At 37.7% G+C, this 27,361-nt stretch overlaps 2 protein-coding genes and 1 non-coding gene across 4 annotated transcripts; 2 read left to right on the top strand and 1 right to left on the bottom strand.

Annotated features, from left to right (window-relative positions):
- Positions 1 to 12,626: 12,626 nt before the first annotated feature.
- Positions 12,627 to 12,729, top strand: LOC111905250 (U6 spliceosomal RNA). Its single transcript, XR_002854780.2, has one exon. It is a non-coding gene; the product is annotated as a U6 spliceosomal RNA (small nuclear RNA).
- Positions 12,730 to 13,699: 970 nt separating this feature from the next.
- LOC111905196 (glutamyl-tRNA(Gln) amidotransferase subunit C, chloroplastic/mitochondrial) lies at positions 13,700 to 16,220 on the top strand. Of its 2 annotated transcripts, XM_023900874.3 has the most exons (7): positions 13,758 to 13,856; positions 14,554 to 14,671; positions 15,058 to 15,286; positions 15,422 to 15,462; positions 15,604 to 15,659; positions 15,773 to 15,824; positions 15,910 to 16,220. In XM_023900874.3, the coding sequence occupies exons 3-7, from the start codon at positions 15,071 to 15,073 to the stop codon at positions 15,983 to 15,985; spliced, it is 441 nt and encodes a 146-aa protein (XP_023756642.1). In that variant the 5' UTR covers positions 13,758 to 13,856; positions 14,554 to 14,671; positions 15,058 to 15,070; the 3' UTR covers positions 15,986 to 16,220. The 2 variants fall into 2 exon arrangements, with proteins under 2 accessions (XP_023756641.1, XP_023756642.1); XM_023900873.2 differs by lacking the exon at positions 14,554 to 14,671 and having other exon boundaries at positions 13,700 to 13,856.
- A 349-nt stretch (positions 16,221 to 16,569) lies between these two features.
- On the bottom strand, positions 16,570 to 19,364 carry LOC111905195 (uncharacterized). Its single transcript, XM_023900872.2, has 9 exons — positions 19,206 to 19,364; positions 18,130 to 18,278; positions 17,905 to 18,036; positions 17,760 to 17,810; positions 17,539 to 17,682; positions 17,255 to 17,471; positions 17,064 to 17,193; positions 16,918 to 16,960; positions 16,570 to 16,817 (listed from the first exon to the last, which is right to left on the bottom strand). The coding sequence occupies exons 1-9, from the start codon at positions 19,360 to 19,362 to the stop codon at positions 16,737 to 16,739; spliced, it is 1,104 nt and encodes a 367-aa protein (XP_023756640.2). The 5' UTR covers positions 19,363 to 19,364; the 3' UTR covers positions 16,570 to 16,736.
- Between the last annotated feature and the right edge of the window lie 7,997 nt (positions 19,365 to 27,361).

The raw sequence follows: 27,361 nt of genomic DNA on the forward strand, positions 1-27,361 counted from the left end.
TGTGGAAACTGCTCATCCATATCATAAGAGTCAAAACATCGTAAAAATGCCAGTCTTCAAAACGATCGCTCACGAAATAAATATGCACCCCACACTTATGAAAAATTGTGGGTCTTGACTATATTCTTCAACTCTCGCACGACTCTCTCTAGCAACAATCGGACCTAGCTGCTGAACTTACTGCCAGCTTTCTAAGGGTGAAAATTCTGCAGAAATCTGAACAACCAAAGAGCATCAACATGGAAAACAAAAGCAAAACAAACTAAATTAAAGTTTAATTACATACTAAATAAAAATACTAAACTAAACTAAAAATAACACAAAAATAAAAACAAAAAGGATCACTCATCAGCTCCATCATCATGCTGTTGTGTCCCAGAAGTACCGACCCCATCATGTCGTGGTTGGAATGGTGGTGGGTAGGGAACCGAATACTGAAACCTCTGGTGGGAAAAGAATGCGTTCAACGCATCCCCATACCACCGATGTTGCCTGTCCACATGTGCAACATACTCGCTAAGGTTCTGGACTCTCATGTCAAGACGGTCAATGCCCTGAGCTAAGTAGCGCATATCAATCTCCGGCTCAGGTCCCTGCTGCACTCCTCGAGGAACAAGTCTACGCTGCTGGACCCGTCTCGGCTGTGGCTCGGCGGCACCCTCCTCATCCGCCACATCATCTGCTCGAATCCTCAAAACACCATCTCCACCCCGCTCTAATACACGCATCGACTCTAACAGCTGAAGACTCATCGGCCTCATGTCATGAAACACCATCGATCTCATGATCTCACGCGTCAGCAACTGATATGATCGAGCTAACCGCGTGATAAAATGCTCTCCGCAAATCGGGTTATCCCCCCGAAGTCCCCTGGCCCTCCGTCCCAAATATGTAGCTAAAGCAACTGGAAGGTTCAGCTGCCTCCCTGGAGTAACAAGTGCCCATAGGAAATACAAGTTTGTCGAAGGCACTCTCTCACTATTCTTGTGATGCGTGAGAGACATAGAAATCAACCGGTGCAGCATTCGGTATGTAGTAGACCGAATCATCCCCCCTCGTGCGGTAGATGACATATAAACTCCTCCCGTAATCTCGGCCCAAAAAGTGTTCTCGTTATAGTCTTCTGGCCGGTCCGTGAGACAATCAGCAAGGAATGTCGGGAAGTGGACACTCCTCGTCTCATCGGCTGTGTAAATACCCACTCGAGTCGCAAGCTCTATCACGCTGCATTCCCGACTCACTCCCCCCAATCTGAAGGCAAAAGTTGTCATGTCATCGAGTGCCTTCCTAGGATCATAGGAAACTGTAGCGTAGAACTCCAACAAAAATTCCCGATAAACAGGCTCCTGGATCCTGAACAAACGTGCCCATCCTTGACATACAAACAAATCCACACCACTCGCGTCCGAGTGCGTGTATTGCAAAAATTCCTGGATCAATGCAGCAAGTCCAGTCCTGGTAGTCAATTCCCAATCGAATGATGGTGCTATATCGATCTCCTTGGTGAAAAGCAAGCTCAAGTTGGTGACATAACGTGCCCGGGTTGCATCGTTCAGCGTTTGCGGAAATTATAAAAAACGATGATCGGTCACATCCTCGGGTGGGTTGGTCCTTTGTGTCCTTCGGGCCATAATTTGTGTGTCGAATTTGACAAGAAAAGAAGTAAAATTGAGATTGTTGGAGGGAGTTCGTCCGTCACAGTGTGTGCGAAGAAAGGAGTTGTGAAAAGAATAACAAAGCAGTCAAAGGGTCAAGAGATATACCTAGTCTTCGTATTACGCTGGGCGTAACGCTAAGTTACGCGGGGCGTAACCCCATCCCCATGAAAATCCATACGCGATCCGGGGTTTATTACGCTTGGCGTAAGTAAACGTACGCAGGGCGTAAGTTTAAATGAAACTTTTCCTTTTTTCTTTAATTTAACTTCCTTTTCTTTTAATTATTTAATTAAGGGACGTAAAACTTAATTATTTTTTTTCTATTTAATTTCTTCAGCTAATGATGACTTCACGATGAGTGATAAAAAAAACTGAGATGTCATAATCACTTATCTTTGTCAAGATCAAACAACAATGGTTGATCAAAAACCTTTGCATGCAAGAATTGGTTTGCAAAAATACCCACTTTCGGGACCCGTTAGAATATTTCCTTTGTTTTCCTTGCACCTTTAACTAAAATCAGAACAAGAAGTGACCTAACTAGTCAAGAACAGCAAGAGCTCGGTCTTCCACTTAACCACCACAATACGCCTTGCTATACTATGCCTCATGGATTGAGTTGGACAAATCAACAAAGTAGTAGGCTAAGCAGGTTAAGAATTCCCTAATCGCTTTCATTCTCGAAACCCATGCAAAAAGTAAAGTCAAGCAATGTGTGCAATCCCAAATTCCTGCAAATAACAACAAGAACCTTCCCGACAAGTGAAATGATATCATCGAAAATAAACTTTAAAAAAAACTAACTAACTATAAACAAATAACAAATAAGCAAATAAATTAAATTAATTACACGCCGTTCCCCGGCAACGGCGCCAAAAACTTGACGTGCACAAAAGTACCCACTAATTTTAATATTTATAACCTAACAAACTTAGACTAACTATGCACTTATAGGCAGTGTACCTAGTCAGATTACAGTATAGCTTAGGTAAGTCGGGTGTCGATCACAGGGAACGGTGGATTAATTTAATATATTTGATTATAGGTTACAGGTCACACAAAAATAATAAAGAAAATGGTTTAATAAATCTCAAACTAACAATTAACAACTCTCGATAAACTAACAGGAAAGCACATCTCTTCAGGTACTTTGGTTTAGATAAATTACACCTTAAAAACATAGACAATTGCATACACAAATTCATTTATTCATGTTCACCGATTCCTAAAATGATTAGATTCATGTTCACTATAACTAATCCTTTAGCAAACAAGTCAATTTAAACAGTGATCAGTTGATTAAACTAACATGCTGCCTAGTGTTCTGTTTGTATCAAGCAAGACTTGTAAATATAGTTAATCGAATTACTAATTCAATTTAACCTCTTGTTGATGGTCATCAAACAAGGCTCACACATTAAAAACATAGACAATTGCATACACAAATTCATTTATTCATGTTCACCGATTCCTAAAATGATTAGATTCGCGTTCACTATAACTAATCCTTTAGCAAACAAGTCAATTTAAACAGTGATCAGTTGATTAAACTAACATGCTTCCTAGTGCTCAGTTCGTATCAAGCAAGACTTGTAAATATAGTTAATCGAATTACTAATTCAATTTAACCTCTTGTTGATGGTCATCAAACAAGGCTCACACATTAACTTTCTTATTCTCAAGTTAATCCTAGTTTCACATTCGTTATTCCTAGACTTATAATCTTGACGATCATCAAAATCATAAGAGACAAGTAATCAAGCAGATGTTCATCCTACTTAATTTACTTAACAATTAACAACAAATAATTATCATTAATACGTAAGGATCTTTTAACAAGCTTGGCAAGATAAATTAAACATAAACAAACAAATTCAATATAGCAATTGGTCTAATAATCAAAGCTTCATTCAAACATAAACACAAAGTAAAAGGTTTTTACACCCAAATCAGAAACTGAATACAGAAAAGTACCACAATGGAATGCTAAACATGGTCACGTTAACAAACCATATGACTACCGACATGTATCTGCTTTCCGACCCTTCCGATTTCCGCTCCCGTTAGCCTCACGGCCTTCCGGCCGCCTCCTAGACCCTCAAAACGGCTTAAATGAAGTTTAATATTGACGAAATTAAGTTGGTAGTCAAATCCCCCCCTCCTGGTTAGCTGAAACTCGAATTTTATAACCTTTGTAGCCGACTTACGTACGTTGGGCGTAAGTCGGATTACGCTGGGCGTACTAAGGATTACTACGCGATTGAACTTATCCGAGGCCAGCCATTACGCGGGGCGTACCCTTAAGTTACGCGGGGCGTAAGTCAATTTGGTCGTTACGCGGGGCGTAATTGCTATGGACGCGGGGCGTAATCGGTCTAGTCCAACATTTTTAATTTCTTTTAGCCTCTAAGCTCGGTTTCCGCTTCAGTCTTTTCTTTTGTGCTTTTTCGACAACGAATAGCTGCAAAACATAATTCAAAGCATTATGAGTACTTTTTAGTTCTAAGAGAGAATAAATAAGGCCAAAATATTGAGATAAAGTGCATAAAAATATATATATAAATACACATATCAATAGTGATGAGAAACAAACATAATACATAGCGAAGAGAAACAAACATAATACATAGTGATAAGAAACAAACATAATACATAGTGAAGAGAAACAAACATAATACATAGTGAAGAGAAACAAACATAATACATAGTGATGAGAAACAAACATAATACATAGTGATGAGAAACAAACATAATACATAGTGATGAGAAACGAACATACATGCTATATAGAGAGAGAACACATGGTACATCTAGCACACGCAAAACATTACAATACACTACTATACTATTACATGATTACGCTTACATGAATACGTTTACATAGATACGTTTACATGAGTGCGTTTACATATATGATAGTAGGACAAACATCACTAGGTGCTATAGCATCAAACGGTTTCAATATCTAACTATACCAATGAATCACAACGCATTGTGATAGTTATATTGGGTATAAGTGATCATAGTAATGTGGATGTTCACGGCTTGCAGATATGCAGGGGTCGTGTATGGGTCCTAAAATCCCTTTGATAGGGGAGCGTTTAGCATGGGATCTAGCCATCACATTATGTCTTATCCCTCAAATAAGGCAATAGGAGTACAGAAGTAGTCAGTTATTACAAATACTACAGTACTTATAAGAATTACCCTAGACTAAAGGTAATTAGTACGGTTGTAGTTCGACACTACACCATAGTACTATTTCATTTTCCCATTACATTCACTTCGTGAACATTCACACGACGCACGGTAATGTAGAAACTATATTTTTGGATAATGATAGTCAGATTTGGGAAAATACACACTCTTTCAAGAGACACACACACAGACACTAGATGCCTTGGTAGAAGGATACGATTAGTAGGAAACATAGGGCTTCCTAGGATCATTCAAAGCATTTTCATACTTACAGTTCATATACATTTTCAATACTTACAGTTCATATACATACAAATACTTACATACAAATTAAGACACTAAAATACTTATGATCTCACCAGCTTTAAAGCTGATACTCTCTTTCAAAATAACTTGTGTCCTCAGGTCAACCATAGACAGGTACCGATGCAAGGTTCAGAGAAGATGGTGCTCGTTCAAGACTCATCTTTCATTTTGATTTATACTTTAGTGCCTATTATATATTGACAGAACACACTTGTATTAAAATTATATTATTAATGCAATGGATGATGTTGTTGCTTGTTTACTACTTTTCATTGTTGTGATACTATACATGACGTCCTCCGCCCCAGAACGTTTCCGCCGTTCATGGTTTTGGGGTGTGACATGTTTAGAAGGGTAAAGTTTCCAACTTTACCCCCAAGGATCATCTAATAAGCTCTAAACCCAAACTCTAGTTCCTTTAAGGAAGGTCTTGACTCATTAAGCCCTTAAACTTTCATCCCATCGTCCCAAAACACAAATTTGGTGTCCAAAGGTGGACAAATCACGTAAAGTTTCTAACTTTACGTCCATGCATGCTTGAAACACTCTCCAAGGTCCATTTTAGGCTTCATAGTGGACATATTGCATGAATGGGACGTGGAGGCTATTAAAGTTTGCAACTTTAATCCTCTAGAGGTCTTATAGAGGCCATATCTACACCCTCAACCTCTGGAAACCTCTTTTCTTTGGATATCCAAGCCAAAGTCCCAAAACCAAGCCCTAAACTACAAAGGATGAGATCTAATAAGCTACATGTCAAAGTTATAACTTTATACCTCTAAGATGCAGCCTTTGATGTAGAGTTTAGGGATCCAAGATATCTCTTCTAAGTTTGGTACTTCTCTCTTCAAAACCTCCTTCAAAGATCTCAAACAATCACTCAACTCTCATAAAACTCAATGAATAAGAGGGGGAGGCGATTCTAGGGTTTTCTCTGGGCAAAGAGGTTGGTAAGGAGGCCAACCCTAGAGGTTAAGTCCTTTAAATAGGGTACAATGCCCGAAAATTAGGGTTTTCATTTCCAGCGTCAACTCGTCGAGTTTGGGCTCCCTAACTTGTCGTGTGGGTCTTCCAATCTACGCGGCTGGGAAGCTTTCTACTCGTCGAGTTGGAGCCTCCTAACTCGTCGAGTTCCTTCCAAAAACATTAGAATTAATTCGTACCTGGACCAAACGTTACACTAGGCCCAATGATTTTTATGGTATGTGGTATTTTGGGGAACTCACTAAGCGTTGTGCTTACAGTTTTTATGGTTATGGTTTCAGATACTTCCGGTTCGAAAGGGAAGGACTCGACTTGATCACAACGCATCCACCCATGTTTCTGCAACTTCATGATTTTGGGATTGCATTCTGATAACTGTTTTTATTCTGAAATACTTTTGAATAATTAGAAAAAGAATAATTGATGTTTCTGATTTAATTAAAAATGAAATTTTTACCTTATAATTTTCAGGTTGTTACATATACACACTAAAAGATTATAAAAAATATTAAAATTTATGAATTTTAATTCTCTACAAAAAGTATAATATTTGTATAAAATATATTTTAAAATAAACATAAAAATATTAAAGAAAATGAAATTTGACCATTTCTTAAGTTTTGAAGATTGAAAATAAAATGGAAGAAAAGTTGACGAACACGTAAAAAATGAAAGGTGAAAAATATATACACCATTAGCCTAATAGCCTAATGTTCGATTATATTTCCACATCAATTACAGCAGATCGAATGCTATTATAAACTTCTTTTTTAACAATATATGCTAAAAGTGATGGTCAAGCGATATGTTGAAATGAATATTTTGTATTAAATTAAACATGATTTTGTTGATCCCAAATATGTTTGTTTATTCTTTTAGTAATTAAGCTTGGGTTAATATAATTAAAAGTATATATAATTAAAAGTATATATAATTAATAATAAATGAAAAAGACTAATAAATATTAAAACCATCATGGTAAATCAATAAAATAAAATAAATAAATAAATAAAAACCAGGCCAACTCTTTGTGGGTTTTTGGCTAAGGCCTCTAATAAATCATTTGTAATAAATTGCATTATGGGTGTTGATCGGATAAAATTTTCGGGTTTCAGATAATTCGGGTTTTCATATAAAAAAATTTACCCGTTACCCTACCCAAATTAAATTCGGGTAATGGGTCGGGTAAGAGTAATTCGGGTATTACCCGATTTTTAAATTTTTTAATGGCACCTAAAAATAAATGTAATGAAATAAGTATGTCATGCTAAACTTTGAATATTGAGATTTTTTACTCAATAATATTTGAGATATCAAGTATTCTTTCCAAACTTTCGATCTTGGGTTGAATTCTTTATTTTTTTTTTTTCTATTTTTCTTGTGGAACTTGATCATTGGTTGGGTTGTCAACTTCAATCGTCTCATCTTCTACTTCAATATAGTCATCAATTGGTGACGAATACCAACGAAGAGCGGACGAGGTACGAGGGTTTTTTGACGTGGGGAAAGTAGAACGAGCCCCAACGAGGGAAATTGAGATTTGGGAATTAGGAGGGTTAGATAAACTCATAAAGGGACATTATTTCTTATATATATTTTGGGTAATCGGGTATACCCGAAACCCAAACAACTTACCCTTTACCCGACCTGAAAAAAATTCGGGTTACCCACTTACCCGAAAAAATTAACCCAATATCCGATTTACCCGACCCGATTTACCTGTTACCCGAATTTATTCGGGTAAAGGGTATTTTTGACAGGGCTAAATTGCATACATGTAACTTATCAAAAATTTCTTATTTCATGTGATTGAGAATGGACCAATATGCTTCTTAACTTAATAAAACCTTGACAAATTTTCACAAATGATCCTTATGATTTTGATTTTGTCTCCAAAATAATCCTTATGAAACCTGTTTTGATGCATGAATGATCCATTTGTATAAAATTTTATACTCTAGTGATCCTTATGATGAATGTCCGTTATATAGATCCGTTAAGTTGAAAGAATATTGGATAAAAACCATTTTTTTGACATTATGTGAAACTTTGGCTAAAGACTATTTGTGAAATTCCGCCTTAGGACATTTGTGAAATTTTAAAAAAGTTTATTAAATCTTGTATTAATTACCACAAATCAAATAAAAAGACAAAAAAACAAAAACATAGAAAACGTAATATTTATATAAATAAAAAATAAAAATTACTAAGCATTATGCACATATATTTAATTAAATATATAAATAATTTTTGTTGTCTAAACTTTATCTAAAATATTCAAACTACAATACATCATCAAATATTTTCGTTTCTATTTTTTATTTTAAAAAATTGAAGTATAAAAACATCATTTTATTTATTTCTAATTTTTATGTGATATTATTTTTCGAGATTTATCTTTATTTTTTTATACAAATATATTTATTTTTAATAAAAATATGATATATTATTATAAAAAAAATATGTTATTATAAAAATAATAGTATGCTACAATTTTATTTTAAAAATATAACTATATGGTTTTGAGCTAAAGGTAAAATATGTTTCTATTTTGTTTCATAATATAAGTACATTAATTTATATATTATTTCGATATAGACTTTTGATATCTAATTTTAATAAAATTAATTAGTTTTATCAAATTTTAAATATATTCCTTAATAAAGACATAAACATTTCAATGCAAAATTAAAAAATATTTGTTAGAAAATAATAAAATCTTTATAATTACTTTAATCCTTTTTTTTTATCTACGCAAGCTAAAATAATTAACCATATGAATAATATGACAGTAATTACATTCAATTCATTTTCTTTGAAGGAAAATAAAAATATTTTATATGTTTAAAATGTTTGTGTTTCATAAATAATAACATATCATTTTTTATAAAAAAAATTATATTTGTATACAAAAATAAATATATATCTAAAAAATAATCACTTAAAAATTAAAAATAAATAATATGATGTTTTTATTAATCAAATTGTTTTAGATAAAAACAATAGAAACAAAAATATTTAAGGATGTATTGTAGTTTGAATATTTTAGATATAGTTTATAAAAGACAAAACTGTATAAGTGGTCCCTGTGGTTTGTCAAAAATTACCACTTTGGTCCAAAAAAGTTTGGACTAGCACCAGAGGTCCAAAGTTTTCATTTTGTTGCTTATTTGGTCCAATATATTATGATTTTTTTCAAAATGACGGATTTGCCCCTGTTAATATGATTTTTTATTTTTTTCTTAATTGTTTTTCTGATTTTCAAATTTAAAAAAAATAAAAATAAAATTAAATCTCCCTCTCTCTCCTCTCTCTCTCTCTCTCCCCTCTCTCTCTCTCTCTCTCTCTTCGATCTTCCTTCTCGTCACTCCTTTTTTCTTCGACTCCCAAATACCAACTGAACCACTGATTCCTAAATCAGTCACAAACCTACGGTCGGACACCATGGCTCCGTTCAACACTGTGGTTTGGAAATCGGACTGTCACTGTGCCCCGACACATGATTCTCCGGCTACGTGCTGCTGTGATTCAGCACCATCCCTACAACTTGAACGGATCTTCACCTACTATGTTGGGTACTAGGTTCACCAACTATCTACAGCTAACTGTATACTCCGGCTATGTGTTGCTGCTGTAGAAGATTGAGTTGATTAGAGAGCCAATTAACGGAGGAATTGGACTGAAGACTAAGATAGATATAAGGTCGAGCACCAGGAGTGCACCCGTCTTCTTCCTCACGAACAACATCATCTTCTTCCTCTCTTCATATTCCAACCAACACCACCACCCATCTCCGCCTCCGTCGATAGTTAGGTGCTTTAGAGCCCTAGATTTGAGATAATTTGACACGATGTTGTTGAGCCCTTGCTACTTGAAGTCGATCAGATCTATCACCTTTCTTACTCTGCTTCCCTGTTAATTACAAACACAATCCAGTCAATACATTCAGATTGAAGCACGCTTCTTGCTAACAAGCACTAGCGAGAGATACGTTGAAGAACGAGGGAGATGGCGGTGAAGATTGATGTCGCTGCTAAAATGATATTGGCGTTGGAGGTGGGTTTCAACAAGAAAAGGGGTGGCGGAGCAAGAGGACAACGATGGAGACGATAGAGGTGGGAGCTAAGAGTTTCTTCTGGGTTTTTTCTCTGTGTGGTTTTTCCCTATTTGTTCTAAATGAAGATTCAGTATCAATTCATGGTAAAATTGATTTTGATTTTATAAAATCGAGAGAGAAAGAGAGAGAGAGAGAGAGAGAGAGAGAGAGATTTAATTTTAATTTTTTTTTTAAATCAGAAAAACAATTAAGAAAAAAAGAAAAAAAAATCATATTCACAGGGGCAAATCCGTCATTTTGAAAAAAAAAAACATAATAGATTGGACCAAACAAGCAACAAAATGAAAACTTTGGACCTATGGTGCTAGCCTAAACTTTTTTGGACCAAAGTGGCAATTTTTGACAAACCACAGGGACCATTTGTGCAGTTTTGTCTTTATAAAACAACAAATATTTATTTATTAAAGAAAAATCTCCATAGATGGTCCATGTGGTTTCCAAAAAAATTGAGTTCAATCTTTAACTTGGTCTTTGTGGTTTAAGAACTTTTAATGGACTATCCTTATGACTAACACCGTCTATTTGTCTGTTAATTCTGAACATGTGTGAGACAAGTGACGGCAAAATCGTATTTTACAAGCCACAATGACTAGTTATAAAGATTTTTCAAATTTATATTTAGACTAAACTGTATACCTCTTCTGTCCACTATGTCTCGACTCCTCTTCCTTCTTTTTCTTGACCACCTCCAACAAGACTTAATGTCACCTAGAAAATGCCTCCCACCTGTTGCTTCTCGTTATCTCCTCATCATTGGAATATTCCAGATCTCACCTGTTGCTTCATGTCTCTTCTCCAATATACTCACTCTCTTTCTCTCTCTACATATAGATTTGTATACGTAATGCAATTTTCTTCAAATCGTCATATTAATATGTAAGTTAATTTCGTAATGTATTCATTTATTTTGGGGATCAATCTTGTTTGATTTTGATGCACTAAGATTGTTCAAACTTCAAAGGTAAAATTATGCTATGTGATTAGGATACCAAACATGCGTTAACTGGTACTTTTTATACCATGGTTGTCTGTTGGTTTCTTCACATTCATTTACATTTGATAGCGTAAGTGAAGAACTCGATACTGAGGTTGGTTTGGAGAAGCCTTTGGATTTTATAGCTAGTTGAGATCATGGATCTGGAGGTGCTCTTGGTGTTAAGGAGGTGCATTGGATAACTTTTGCTACCAAACCTATTGAGAATGATGGTGATTGGTTTAGGTCCTATAATTGTTTTTGGTGTCAAGGATTTGAAAAGTAAGATGACATTTGTTAGTTCTTTTCGCTCCAAGGATGAGATGCGACAATTTTTAACAAAAAAAAAAGATGCTTTGATGAACTTATATCCCTGGATAAAAAGAAGCAATAGGTAAGAGACATTTTCTAGGCGACATTAGGTCTTGTTGGAGTTGGGTCTAGAAGAAGGAGGAGGAGGCAAGATACAATGAACAAAAGAGGGATGAGGTTTAGTCTAAATATAAAATATAATTTTTTTCATAAATAGTCTTGTGGTTTGTAAAAGACGATTTTTCCTCATATGACTCGCACATGTTCGGACTTAACAGACAAAAATAGAAGGTGTTATCCATTGAAGGTTTTCAAACCACAAAGACCATCCTTGAAGACAAAATAAATAAATAAAGATCAAATTCGATTTTTTTGGAACAACATGGACGATTTATGAAGATTTTCCTATATAAAATAAAATATATTTGCATGATTAAAATTAATAAGTTTTTTTTATTTGGTAAAAATTTTAAATTTACTATGTTTTAGTTTTTTGTCTTCTTATTTGATTTATGGTAATTAATACAAGATTTAATAGATTTTCTTTTAGTTTCATGAATGGTCCTTAGGCGAAATTTTACAAATGGTCCTTAAGTTAAGTTTCATAAATTGTCATAAATGGTCATTATCTAAAAAAGTTTCAACTTAACGGATCCATCTAACGAACTTCTATAAAAAAAACCATTGGGGTCTAAGGTTTTGTCCAAAGGGATAATGACTTGGGAGGGTAATAAGGTTTCCAGCTTGTCCGTATTAGGTCACTAAGGTTTTTTTTTATGCGTATTAGACCAATATGGTTGTTATTACCGTTTAGAAATAGTCCTTTTACCGGTTTTAACGGGTAAAAAGGACTATTTCTAAACGGTAATAACAACCATATTGGTCTAATACGCACAAAAAAACCTTAGTGACCTAATACGGACAAACTGGAAACCTTATTACCCTCCTAAATCATTAACCCTAATTTTAAAGACATTGAGAATATATGACCATCAACAGTAAACTACTTCGTTTAGAACTTGCGTCGTCCCATATAACCTGCTACTCCTCTATATGACGAAGCTCTTCATCTATAGTCGTCCCTTTGGGGACATCCGATAAAATTGGAACGATACAGAGAAGATTAGCATGGCCCCTGCGCAAGGATGACACACGCAAATCAAGAAATGGTCCAAAATTTTTTTTAACACTAATTCCCTTTTCAAATGCTAATAGAGTTCAATTGCAATTCTTACGTTTCAGTAGTTCATCTACTGAAGTCATAATAAGACAACATGTGGATTCTATGGTCAGATTGATCTTCTTGTTGATGTCTTCAACCATTTGTGGCAAGTAAGAGTGATCTTTCTTTCTATAAAGTCTCCTTTAAGTTTTTTACTTTTCCTATCATTAAGTTTCATGCTTTATAAACTTTCGTTTATGTGTTGTATATAGTATGTATGTGTTTATTTATGTGCTGATTTTGATTAATTTTGCAACTTCAATTTCTTAGTTCATGTTGTGGTTTTGCTTTTTATAAAATAATTGATAATAGACATCATCTGCAAGTCTCTGTTGGTTTTACATTTCCATTCGTTATCAAATGTAGACATTGATGGGAGGTATCAAAGTGAGATTTTGTTTTTGTACATATGGATGTGTTCATGTAAATATTTAAATGACAAAAAAGAAGTTATTGATAAAATGTTGCATATTTATGTAATGAAGATCATCAATCATATGAGTTTCTGGACTTAGAAGTTCTGGAAGGATTGTGAGATAAGTTTAAATGGAAGTAACTATTTTCAGTCAAACAAATCAGTCACATTGATTAGTAAGCATGTTTTCTAAATAATTAGGGTTAATGACTTAGGAGGGTAATAAGGTTTCCAGTTTGTCCGTATTATGTCACTAAGGTTTTTTTGTGCGTATTAGACCAATATGGTTGTTATTACCGTTTAGAAATAGTCCTTTTACCGGTTTTAACGGGTAAAAAGGACTATCTCTAAACGGTAATAACAACCATATTGGTCTAATACGCACAAAAAAAACCTTATTGACATAATACAGACAGACTGGAAACCTTATTACCCTCCCAAGTCATTATCCCTTTGTCCAAATGCACCATTCATGCAAAAACAGTTTCATAAAAAATGTTTTGAAGACAAAATTAAAACCATAAGGACCATTTGCGAAATTTTCTCTAAAACCTTACTCATTACAAGTTACAACATCGCCTCTTGCTATCTGCTCCTCACGTCGACTCTCCCCTGTGAAGCCACCGGCCGGAGACATTCGATAGCCGCAACTCCGTCGCACCCAACCCCAGGTCCCATTTTTCTTCCTTCTTTTCTGCTTTCTTTCTTCTTTTTTCCGCTTTCTTTGAAATCGCCAATTGATGTTGTTGGTCGATTTCTTTTTATCCAAAAGGTTTTCTTTTCCTGTGATTTCCTTCTTCACAAACGAAATTTCGGTAGTATTGTTTTAATATCAATCGTTAAGTTCAAGTTTTTCCCTGGAATTCTGTTAGTTGATTTCTTACTTTCATTGATAATTGATTTGCTGCTACTGATTTGCTAATTGTGTTTGATGTTCAAATGTATGAAATCTGATGTGCACAGTGTTCTGTAAAAAATGGAATGTGTTTGCAGGCAAGCTGTTTGATCAAATGCCTGAGAGGGATAATACCTTCTTAGTATGCATGTTTTCACTTATCAAATCTAGGATACATGTTTTAATGTTTAACTTTTGAATTTTTATGTTGGTAACTTGGGAATGAACAATAGATGCTACTGATTTCCTCCTAGTGTTTTTGGATGATGTTCTTAAGATGCTTACTTATATGCTTATATAAGCATTTTTCTTTTGCCAAACACTAAAAAGTGCTTATCAGCTTATAGAATTTTGACACTGGATAAGCTAATCCAAACACTGTTGTAAAAACTCCATTTTAACACCCCTATAAGTTAAAAAGTGCTTATCATTGTAAATTAGCTTAGCCAAAAACACTCTTAAAAATCGTCCAGATAGAAACCCTTGCTCAAACAACACTTGGCTGAAGCCTTCAAATCACTCAGGCTGTCTTCTCTTCTGTCAAATCTCTTTTCATTTGCTCGTTGTATTCTTCAAATACCAGAATTGCAGGTATTTTCTTCACCCACTTAACTGTTGTATATAAAATCAAAGTTTTAATTTGATTTATTTTGAATTCCAAATTTGGTTGACAAAATAGTCAAATTTTCACATTCTTGAGGTTTTGGATGCTCTAGCTCTGATTTTTGCTGCAACTTTGTTCGTAATCATAGAAGACAGATTGTAGTGGGAAGTTATGAAGATTATAAACAATCTTTCTGCATGTTTGTTAGATTGATACAAATATGGGTATATACCCAGGGATACGTATTTTATGCGATTTAAGATATCTTAACTAGGTTCAAATTTATGTTCAATATCTAAATGCTCAATTAAATTGGATCAAGAATCAACAAACAGTGGTACTCATTGATGCAATGTATGGAAGTTTGTTTCAGATAGTAGAGACAAATGGGGAGCCGAGCATTACTTGTGCTAGCACCAGCATTTTTATCTGAAAGTATTCTGCTCAATCACATCTCAAGATCTGGATTTCATCAACTTCTTACACAGAATGAAAAGAGGGTTAGGGTTGGAGGTCGCAACTACTCGATTCATTCCAATTTGGAGCGACCCGATGTGACCCGTTTAGCAGAAACCGCCCGTATCTCTCTCACTCCACAAGAGGTACCCACCACAATACATCTTTCAAATTGTTAATACAAAAGAATGGTATTCCTTGATCATTAAGATTACATGTCAATGGTCATTTCTTGATACTATTACTATTAGTAATAGTTCTTTTTTTGTGATGCATTATAGGCTGAAGAGTTTGCTCCCAAAATTCAGCAAGTAGTAGACTGGTATTCCTCTTACCTTCTGCAGATATGATGTCAATTGTTCAAACAAGCTAAATAAACTTATCTTTAATCTTTGTATTGTGGTTATGTTTATACACCAATATTATATAAATTTTCTTCACATACTTGGATAATTTGGAACAGGTTTGGGCAACTCCAAGATGTGGATCTTCAAAGTATTGAACCAGCTATTCGTGCAGGTGCTTAGATAGATTCAAGTTTGCTTAGTTATTTGAAAGTTTTATACTTGTTCCTTGCTTTAATAACATTGGAGCCTTGCCCGTGCATTGCATCAATTGTGATTTATTTATAGATACTGAAGCAGGAAGCTTTCGTGAAGATAGTCCTGAAACATTTGAGAATAGGTATTTATTTATTTTCTGTTTGTAAAATGCGCAATGGTTTATTGTTCATACTTAATCTAAGAACATTGTAATCATTTGGTAACAGGGATGCTATTATAGCTGCTGTCCCAAGTTATGAGGCGCCTTATATTAAAGTCCCCAAAGTCTTGAACAAGGATTAATACAATTAGAGGTTAGCAGTTAGTAGTGCATTCAAAAGAAACAAATTTTGTGTTATTGCATTTCAATTTTCACTTTAAAAAATCCATGCCTAGACATGCTTATTGCCCTGTTTATTTATATTTTTTGATCAAGTATTGTCTAGTGATCCATCGCTTGCATGGGCAAATTTAAATTAGTTGACCAATTATAATTGTATTATTTGAATTTCATTTATAGAAGGTAGCTTCCTCTTAAGTATTGTATATTTGTATTCTTAATTTTATTTTCTAAAGGGTACACGAAATGGTTTTTGTTCATAGTAATGGATTTTTACCTTCATGCAAAGTAGCAACGTATATTTCATGCTATACGGTTTATAGCAACATGCAAACCACAAACATCTGTGGATGTAACTTGAGTTTCATGTATCTACCATGATTCAAGAACTGGAAAACAATGTTATCAAGTGATCTATGATTCGGCTTTGTTATTTTAAAAATGCAAATAAAAACATGTCATTTTCATACCAAAAAGATGATGAGAATTTAAGCAAAATTGAGTTTAAAAATGCATATTTCCAAAAAAAGAAAAAAAATTGGGGTAGTTCGGGTTAAAGCACTAAAGTAACCATTATCATGCCCAATTACGAAACACAAAGTAACCATATTCTTCCCACTTGGCTAGTGCTGGTTGGCTTATTACAAAGTATATGAAGAAGGACAAGTGTGAGTGATTACAGAACATTTTGCATCTTAGAAGAGCTTAGCAAATTTAGTAATAGACTTCCACCATCCTTCCCCTTACAATGGCTTCCGCTTTCCTCACTTGCCTCACTGGCCCAATTACAAACACCTACATAACTCATATAACAACATCACAACTCTATTATTAAAGGAAACTTTTTTATTTAAAAAGAAAAAAAAAAAAGTGGTATTTACTATTTACTACTGACCTTGTCTGGTGGTCCCTTAGCACCCCCAATGAATATTTCCGCACTAAAAGCAAAGCACAAACAAAAACAACTCATCAATGGAAAATTAACAAAACGATAACCCCAAATTATATTATATAAATAATAATAATAATAATAATAATTACTTGCAAGCCTGCTTAATAGCCAAAATGGAAGCTCCTCTTTTACCAATAACAAGCCCCATCTTCCCCGGTGGAACATCAACAACCGATAGGATTTCTTCCTCCAGATCATTTTCATTTACCACAAGATTCTCTGCAACATTATTTACCAATCAATACCTATTGCAAAAGGTCAAATTAGTAAATTCACAAACCTGGAACTGGAGGGAGAGGGGGCCAATCTGCATAATTGTTATCAGAAATGCAGAAACATCGACAATAAAGACTACCACGAACACCAAGATACCACAATGATTTTTCATTCATCTTTACAACCATCTTGTCATATATGTACAGAAGAAAACGTACATCATCTGTAGCTGCACGTATCATCAATTCAGACAATGGTCTGTATTTCCAGAAGTTTGGGTCCTGATTCATAAATTCCATTCCACTCATTAAAACCTTCACAATTATTTTATTATTAATAATCACATACCTTCCTCAGAAGAACTCTAACTTCTTCCTTCTCAAGATACGATACACCACAGTAACGTGGATCAGCAAGCAGACTAACAAATGATATGTAGTCATCTGGGACTTTTGTCCCACCTTCTTGTTCTTCAATTAAACTGTAAGCAATCTGTATTTTTTCAAAACATAAAATACTCAGCAAATTTCGTTTCTGAAAGAAGAAAAGAAGAATTAAAAGGAACTCACCTGGGTATCAAAAACGTTGTGCAATTTGATGTTGAACTGAAAATACAATGCCTACAGAAATACAAGTGAAACAAAAAAGATCACACAAACATGTTTGTGGAGAGAGTGAAAAAGGCTAGAAGTGGATTATATCAAAATTATAGACCTCACTATCTCGTTTGCAATCATGAATTACTTTAGTGATGTGACTAGATTCAAGTGCAGGCTTACAGGCTTCAATAAGTGAATTTCCACCTTCAATTGCATCAACCAGATATATGGCATCTCGAAAGGCTAACTGCAAGATCAGAAAAGAAAGCCACACACAAATTTAACCAAAAGCAAAGTTGAATAACTTATAAGAAGATGAAATCAGAGAATTGCATTTTACCTGCATGATACACAAGGTTCCATTTCTACAGAGGTCGACACCTTCACAGTCAAAACCAATCACCAATTTGTTATCAGAAGATGGTTGTAAGAATTCAGATGGAAGTTGGCTTGCATTAGTAACAATGTGGACAGGAACTGCTTCCCCGCCTGAAAAACAACTTCAAAATAATAGATAATAATAACACTGTGTAAAGAATCTAAGTGTTGTATATGCAAAGTTCATTGAGTTTCAGATCTGAAAATATTAGATAATATAATCAGATGAGTAGGGGTTAGTGGTTTTCACCAGTGACCAGATTTAGGGTTCTACATTGTAATCAACTGAATCGTTTCGGGAAAAATACTCTGTTCGATCCAAAATTAGGGCTACAACCGTTCGGAAGAAAAAACAATTTGATAATTAGATTACAAGTAATGAACAATCAGGCGATTAGTTTTTGACAATGTTCATATCAATTACGCCAGTCTTCCCATGGAAATCGCAACAAAATTGTTTTAATAGATAGTCGTTTGACTATTAGTCAAATGCTTTATAAAACCCTAATCATGTTGAGCAAAATAAAATTAACACAATCAACGATTTGCGACGACCAAAATCGGCAAATAGCGTTGATTCTTTGCAATTTCAAAAACAAAATCGATATCAATTACTCGACTTTAGCATGAAAATAGCAACAACTGGTTACGAAAGTAATTGTTTGACTATTAGTCAAATACTTAAAAAAGAAAAGAAAACCTAATCACGCTGAGTAAAACTAAAAGTCTAAAACAATCAACAATCTGCAACGATCGAAATAAGCACACAGCTACTTTTCTGCCAAATCAATAAACCACTGTAATTTCAATAAGGGTTTGGGGACGAGTAGGTTTTAACGAGATAGTCTCACAAGTCTTGTGCGGCAAATGTTACACAAGTGCAAACACCATAAACCCTAAATCATTAAGCATGGAAGAACACAATAAGACGAGAAATTTACAGAACCACGAATAGAATCACAAAACCCTGAAAGCATGGGTAAAAGAAATGTATCAAAATCCATATTAGTATAGAGGGAGTAAGAAATGGGAATATGCCTGGGTCAGAAGGAATATTGGTCAGAGAAGTAGAAGGAGAAAGAGACGACGCCATGGCGATGATCGAACCATCCACGCAGATCAAAATACGTCCCCTCCGATCTTTACTGCCGATAGATATACGGCGAGGATTATTTTTCCGATTGAATTTGGACATGCATTACTGAGTTGTACCGTACAGTTTTTAATGTTTATAATTTTTCCATTGGCCCCTGTAGTTTCATCACTTGTTACTATGAGCCCCTAAGTTGTATACTCGCCAAATAACACTTCATACAGCTTGAAATCCCGATGCAACGTTTGTTGCAACCCTAAGAAGTTCGTTGTAAATATAAGGCTAGTTTTATTAAGCAGCAATTACGTTTTATAAACGTTTGTTATGATCAGTAAACTTTTTTTTATATGTATGGTCACTAAACTTCACCATTATGTCTCATTTTGGGCACGGATTGGAAAAAATACCATAATACTTCTATAAAGTTTATACGTTTGTACATTTGTCACTTTTTTATATTATTTCAAATCATAATAAATTATAAAATGCGGAAACATATGGTGCATGTCCTGCAATCATCCGGAGCTCCCTTGTTTGAAAACCGAAGTACCTGAAACACAAACTGAAAACCGTAAGCACAAAGCTTAGCGAACTTCCCCAACATACCACATGCAACACAAGCATATTGTCAAGCATAATTGGGTGCTCGACCTACGCTGTCAAGCATATCCGGGTGCCCGACCTACCCTCCAGTTTATTTCAGCTGGTTACGGGGTCTATTTCACCCCCTACCACTACCACATAATAACATACATAAACATATTGTCAGACATATCTGGGTGCCCGACCTACCTTCCGGTTTTATTTCAACCGGTTACGGGGTCTATTTCACCCCTTACAACTACCACATAATAACATAGCAAACAAGCACATAAATCTCAACAGATAGTGACATACCATGCAATTATTACAAAGACAATCATCTCTATCATAACAATTACTAGTGGGCCGACATTGGTGCCTTCGACCCACTAATACAGGGAAGGTAGCTCACCTCGCACTGCTGAAGTCCCGCGAATAAAACTCTAGTTGCTGGATTACAGATTCCCGAATTGTCAACATCAAAACAATATCCAATTAATAATTGGGTTCTAATACATCAACATAAGTTCATGCTTGGGGTAAAAAGACTACTTTACCCCCAACCTAGCTTGATCCCAGCCCAAGGCCCAAACACACACTCTGAAGGCCCAAAAGCCAAACAATGAACTAAGGCCCAACATATGTCCCAATTTTACAAATTAGGACCAAACCCCACACATGAGCCTTACCCTTAAGCCAATCCAAATATCTTAGTACATATACTTGTTCTTTGATGGCCTATCAAGAATCTAAACATCTAAGCCCAATAGAAAAGCCCAACGCAAACCCAACATAATCAGGGTTTTCACATAAAATGACAATTAGGGTTAATTAAGAAAACTTAACCCATCAAGGACTTAATCCATTAAGTCTATCACTCTACTAGGTCAACCATACAATGTGGTCGGGCTTAATTCATAATTCCAATCCAACGGTCCAAAATGTGGGTCCCAACAATTCCAAAACTAACGTATATAAAATTAGGGTTTTCTAAACCCTAATTAGGGTTTCCAACCCAATCATGTGCCAATTAGTCCAAAGGTTAAGTTTTTAGGTCAATTAAGGTTTCACTAGGCCGGACACCACCCACTGCCACCTCGGGCGGTGGTGGTCGACGACGGCAGCCACCACCTTGTGGAGGTGGTTATGATTCTAGACCAAAACATGTACAAGCATCCCAAATAGCAATCCAGTCACACACAAATGCACACCGCCACCCAACACGGCGACAGAAGGTGGCCGCCACTACCCTACGGTGGTGGTGGTGGGTTTCTTCGGTTTTCCGATCAAACAATGTACATACAACATAACACAATAAATCTCACACAAGTTACACTAAAACACATACACACACAGAGCCACCCACACACGGTGGCTGATGGTGGCATAAAAGAAGAAGTGGCGACAACCACCATGGTGGTTTCCGCGCTCTCCGGCAAATAACACACATCCTTGCTCGAAGTATGAACACAAACACCCACCTGGTGGCGTACGGCGAACGACAACAACTTGAAACAGCGGCAACAACAACGCTAGCGGTGTAAACACTTGGCGGTACCGGTGGTGTGACTGACGGCAGAACAGAAATGGAAAGAGGCGCATTCGAGAATGCCAGCAACACATCCACGACGTCGGTCCTCAGCAGCCTAGGCTTCGTCGACAGTAACCGTGGCGATAGTTGCTACATAATGGAAAGAAGGCGAGGGGCAGCCGGATTAACACCGACAACTGCCGTGTTGCAGCTACGGATGGCGACATAGGAGGAGAAACGACAGATAAAGGGTGTTGACAGCCGTTCACAGTCGTCTTTGGTCCCGAAAGCTCCTCCTCCTAACGACGCTAGAACACGTCCGACAGTAGAATGGTCGCAGTGGTTAGCTTTTGTCACACCCCAAAACCGATAATGGCGGAATACGTTCTGGGGTGGAGGACGTCATGTACAGTATCATTACAATTGCATAATAGTAAAAACAAGTGACAACAATTTAAATCTTAAAAATGTTTTTGATAGTCAACTCAAACAGTTTTATTGGTAAGCAGCTAGAAGTGTAAAAATCCATTTTTTTATAATAATTGGTAAATCACATATGACTTGATAATAAAAACTTGTAGAATTTTTCTTGTATTCCCCCCCCCCCCCTAAAACATGTAAAAACATTTAAAAATGTTCATTAAGGGGTATGAACTCACCGTTTATTGTAGGGTTCGAGTATGCGATTCGTATGAGTGTCAAGCGTCAACGGATGCTTTGAACGTACGTAGCCCTATTAAATATATGGTGACACATATATAAGTTAGAGCTAAGGTGTTTCATGACTAAACATGATGGGAAATTCCTCCTAAGGGCTTGGAATCTTTAAGACTAAGTGTCCCATGTTCTATACCCAATGATATATGCAAGTTTAAGGCCAAATATGAGTATTAGGGTGTGTGTATGGCCATAAAGGTGAGTGTGCGGCTGGGGTATGCGGCCAGACTTGTGAGTGAGGCTGCACACTAGAGTGTGCGGCCGTACAGGGTGTGTGTGCGGCTGTACATAGGGGTGTGCGGCCGTACACTCCTTGCTTGAATCCCATGTGTCGATTTTGTGGCCTTACTCTCACTTTGGAGGGTATTATGAGTGTGTGCGGCCACCTGATGAAGGTGTGCGGCCGCACTCCTTCATAGGATGAAGAACATGAAGAACATTATGAGTTTGAGGCTTGGATTCAAGTGTTTTACCTCTATGACAAGCTAAATGATGGTGTTCTTCACGTTTTGGGAGCCTTCTATGTGTTCTTGAGTGGTTTTCTAGTGAGAGAAAGTATAGAGAGAGAAAGGATGCAGCCAAAAGTGAATGGAAGGGGGTCCTCCACTTTATATAGGGTTGAGTGTGAGGCTGGAGGGGTTTGCTGCTGGGTGTGCGGCTGGCTTGGCCGCACACACTAGTGTGCGGCCGCACACACCTCTCTTGGTGTGTTTGGCTGGATTTTGTGATGCAACACCCTTCCTAATCCTTCCTAAGGTCCATATCTATGATATATTAAGCCTAAAACACTAGTGCGGACTCAATATACCATTAAAATATGCTAAATTCAAGCCACTTGTAGATATATGGATCGATTTCTCAGCGCAAAAGTGTCAAGTTGTCACATCCTCCCCCCGATAGGGGAATTTTGTCCCGAAATTATAGTTCAAGCAACTAAGTTATTACATATTAACTAAGCAAAAAGATGAGGATATTTATGTTTCATTTGATCCTTGCGCTCCCAAGTGAACTCCGGTCCTCGCTTGGCATTCCAACGAACCTTTACAATTGGGATGCGATTTTGCTTCGTTCGCTTGACTTCTCGATCCATAATTTGCACAGGTTCTTCCACGAAGTTGAGACTCTCGTTGATTTCGATCTCGTCGAGTGGAATTACAAGAGTCTCGTCGGATAGGCACTTTTTCAAGTTCGATACGTGGAAGGTAGGATGTATGTTACTAAGCTCGTGGGGTAGGTTGAGTTTGTAAGCTACGGGGCCTATTCTGGCGAGAATCTCGAAAGGCCCTATGTACCTTGGGTTCAGCTTTCCTCGCTTTCCAAAGCGTATCGTGCCCTTCCAGGGTGAGACTTTCAAAAGGATTCGGTCTCCCACCTGGAATTCCAAAGGTTTTCTTCGTTTGTCTGCGTAGCTTTTCTGTCGATCCCTAGCGGCTTTTAATCATCCGTGAATCTGTACAATTTTCTCGGTCGTTTCTCGAATGACATCCGGACCCGTGAGGGCGCTATCAGGAACTCGTCCTTTGGCTAACTAAGTGTCACCCACCTCAGCCCAGCACAGAGGGGATCTGCACTTCCGGCTGTAGAGGGCTTCAAATAGAGCTGCCTTGATGCTCGTATGATAACTATTGTTGTAGGAAAACTCCACAAAGGGTAAGTGTGTATCCCACGCCTTACCAAAGTCAATCACACAGGCTCGCAACATATCCTCTAAGGTTTGGATCGTCCTCTCACTTTGTCTGTCAGTCTGCGGATGGTAGGCTGTACTCATGTCCAGCCTCGTCCCTAATGCTTTTTGCAGTGATTGCCAAAATCTCGAAGTAAACCTACTATCTCTATAAGAGATAATAGATACAGGGACACCATGCTGTCATACTATCTCCTTAATGTATGTTCTTGTGAGTTTCTCCATCTTATCTATTTCTTTGATGGGTAGGAAGTGTGTAGACTTGGTCAGTCTGTCGACAATGATCCATATGGTATCCAACCCACCCGTTGTCTTGGGTAGCTTGGTTATGAAATCCATAGTGATCCGCTCCCACTTCCACTCCGGTATCTCTGGTTGTTGGAGGAGACCTGATGGCTTATGGTATTCAACCTTGACCTTTGTGCAAGTAAGGCACTTACTCACGAAAGTAGCAATCTCCGCTTTCATGTTAGGCCACCAGTATAGCTTTTTGAGATCCAAATACATCTTATCTGAACCTGGGTGAACGGATTCAAGACCAAGTCTCTAAAACCACCGTGGTGCGGAGTCCAGATTCGGTCCATAAGATAATAGGCTTCGTCACCCTTGACCTCCAAGTTCTTATCCATTCCACATAGGGATTCTCCCGCCACATTCTCAGGCTTTAAGGCTTCGAGATGAGCCTCCTTAATCTGTGCGGGTAGGTGCGAATGGATAGTCATTGTCAATGACTTGACTCTTCGACCGGAATACTCTTTTCTACTTAGGGCGTCTGCTACTACATTGGCTTTTCCTGGGTGATAACGAATCTCACAGTCGTAATCATTGAGTAGTTCGACCCATCGTCGTTGTCTCATGTTCAGCTCTTTCTGGTTCAATATGTGTTGGAGGCTTTTATGATCAGTGTATATTATGCTCTTTGTTCCATATAAGTAATGTCTCCAGATCTTTAAAGCGAATACAACCGCCCCTAACTCGAGGTCGTGAGTGGTGTAATTAACCTCATGTGTCTTCAGCCGTCTTGAGTCATAGGCGATGACCTTTCCTCGTTGCATCAAGACACAACCCAGCCCTTGGTTCGATGCATCGCAGTATACCACAAAATCTTCTGTCCCTTCGGGAAGGGATAATACCGGTGCGGTGCATAGAGCTCGCTTCAGGGTCTGGAATGCCTTCTCCTGTTTCTCTTCCCAGTCAAATGTTACGCCTTTCTATGTCAATGTGGTAAGGGGTTTCGCAATCCGAGAGAAGTTCTGAATGAATCTGCGGTTGTAGCCAGCGAGGCCCAGAAATTGACGAATTTCTGTAGGCGTCTTCGGTGCTGACCAGTTCTTGATAGCTTTAATCTTGGATGGGTCCACGTGGATTCCTTCCTCACTAACCACGTGTCCTAAGAATTCAACTCTTCGGATCCAAAATTCGCACTTAGAGAACTTCGCGTATAACTTCTCCGATCGCATGGTTTCTAGGACTCGTCGTAGATGATTCCTGTGTTCTTCCTCGCTCCGAGAGTAGACGAGTATATCATCAATAAAGACGATGACGAACTGATCTAAGTATGGCCGACACACCCTATTCATCAAGTCCATGAATATTGCGGGTGCGTTAGTCAGTCCAAAGGGCATCAGTACGAACTCGTAGTGCCTGTAACGAGTCCGGAAGGCTGTCTTTGGAACATCCTCCTCAAGTACTTGTAACTGGTGATACCCGGACCTAAGATCAATCTTGGAGAAGTAACTCGCCCCTTGCAGTTGGTCGAATAGGTCGTCTATACGAGGGAGAGGGTAGCGATTTTTGATCATGAGTTTGTTAAGTTCCCTATAATCGATGCACATACGGAACGATCCGTCCTTCTTTACGAACAAGACCGGAGCTCCCCAGGGTGAGAAGCTTGGTCTTATAAAGCCCTTGTTGAGCAGCTCGTTAAGTTCGCCGGATAGTTCTTGCATCTCTGCAGGCGCTAAACGATAGGGCGACTTAGCTACGGGGGTAGCTCCTGGGACTAGGTTGATTCTGAACTCAACCTGACGTTTGGGAGGTAAACCTGGAAGGTCCTCTGGAAAGACGTCAGGGAAATCGCATACAACAGGAATGTCTTTTGGATCTCTCGCTTTCTGGCTTGTGTAGACGACGTGTGCAAGGAAGGCGCGATATTCCTTACGCAAGTATTTATGGGCTTGAATACTTGAGATGATACGAAGGCTCGTACCGGGTTTGTCTCCGTAGATTAACAAAGTTTCATGATTCGGTGGATTTAGGCCGATGGCTTTGTCGAAACATAGAATATCAGCGCGATGAAGACTCAACCAGTCCATGCCAACAGTGACATCGAAACTCTTGATCGAGACTGGTATGAGATCGATTGGGAATGAATGATCATCTAATGTGAGGGTACAACTTATGTAACTTTCGTTAGAGCTTTCGGTCTTTCCGTTAGCCATTTCTACGACGAATGTTTCTTTTAGTGGTTATGGGGATTGTTTAAGTAAGTGTTTAAAGTTTTGGTTTATGAAGCTTCTTTCTGCACCACTATCGAATAAGACACAAGCATAAGAGTTGTTGAGAAGGAACGTACCCGTGACTACTGCGGGATCCGCTACTGCTTCGTTGTGGCCAATAGCGAGTAGTCTTCCTATTCCTCCCGCATTCCCAGCCGTCGAACAGTTTTTTTGAAATAGCCCGCTTCACCGCAGCCATAGCAGGCCTGAATCACTCCCGAACTGGGGACTTGAGAGATAGGTTTGGGTTGGGATCTGCAAAACCGGACAGTATGGCCCTTCAGGCTGCATTTGGTGCATTGCAATTCACGGCTGGGGCCGTTGTGATGGAAGGGGCACTTGGGACACTTGGGCAGGTTCCCAACATAAGTTTTTGCTAGTGCAGGGGTAGAGGAGTGGTGGCAGCATGGACAGCCACGATTTGTTGGTCTTTGGAGGAGGTTTGAGTTTTCTTGCCCTTCTTCTGATCCCAACACTTTCTCTTTTTGTCAGTTGATTTGGGTGGTGCAGTGGTAGTTGTGGTTGCTGTTGCTGGAGTGGAAGAAGTTTCATGATCAATTAACCTGTGGGCCAACTCCTTGGCGCTGTCAAAGGTTGCAGGATGGGAGGATAGAACATTTCCTTGATATGGGGGCACTAAACCCCAGATGTATCGCTCGATTTTCTTGTTCTCAGAAGGGATCATGTTAGGACACATAGCCACCAGGTCCCAGAACCTGGCCGTATAAGCCACTATGTTTGTTCCCTTCATCTTGAGGTTCCAAAGTTCCTCTTCAAGCTTCTGAACCTCCCCTCTAGGGCAGTACTCCTTTCTCAGCAGGTCCTTCAGTGTATCCCACCCCATGGCATTGGCTGTCACTAAAGAGAGTGAGTTGACATGGCCATTCCACCATGTCAGGGCCCTTTCGGTAAAGGTGGCAACAACGAACTTGATTTTGCTTTCTTCGGGGCATGAGAACATTTCGAAAACAGCTTCAGCTCTTTCGATCCATTGGGACAGAGCAAGGATTCCTCCGGTCCCATTGAAAAATGTGGGCTTGCAGTTCATGAAATCTTTATAAGTACACCCTTGTGTACGTGAGGGAATTT

Source organism: Lactuca sativa, chromosome 3 (assembly GCF_002870075.4).
Source record: "Lactuca sativa cultivar Salinas chromosome 3, Lsat_Salinas_v11, whole genome shotgun sequence".
Lineage (NCBI taxonomy): Eukaryota > Viridiplantae > Streptophyta > Magnoliopsida > Asterales > Asteraceae > Lactuca > Lactuca sativa.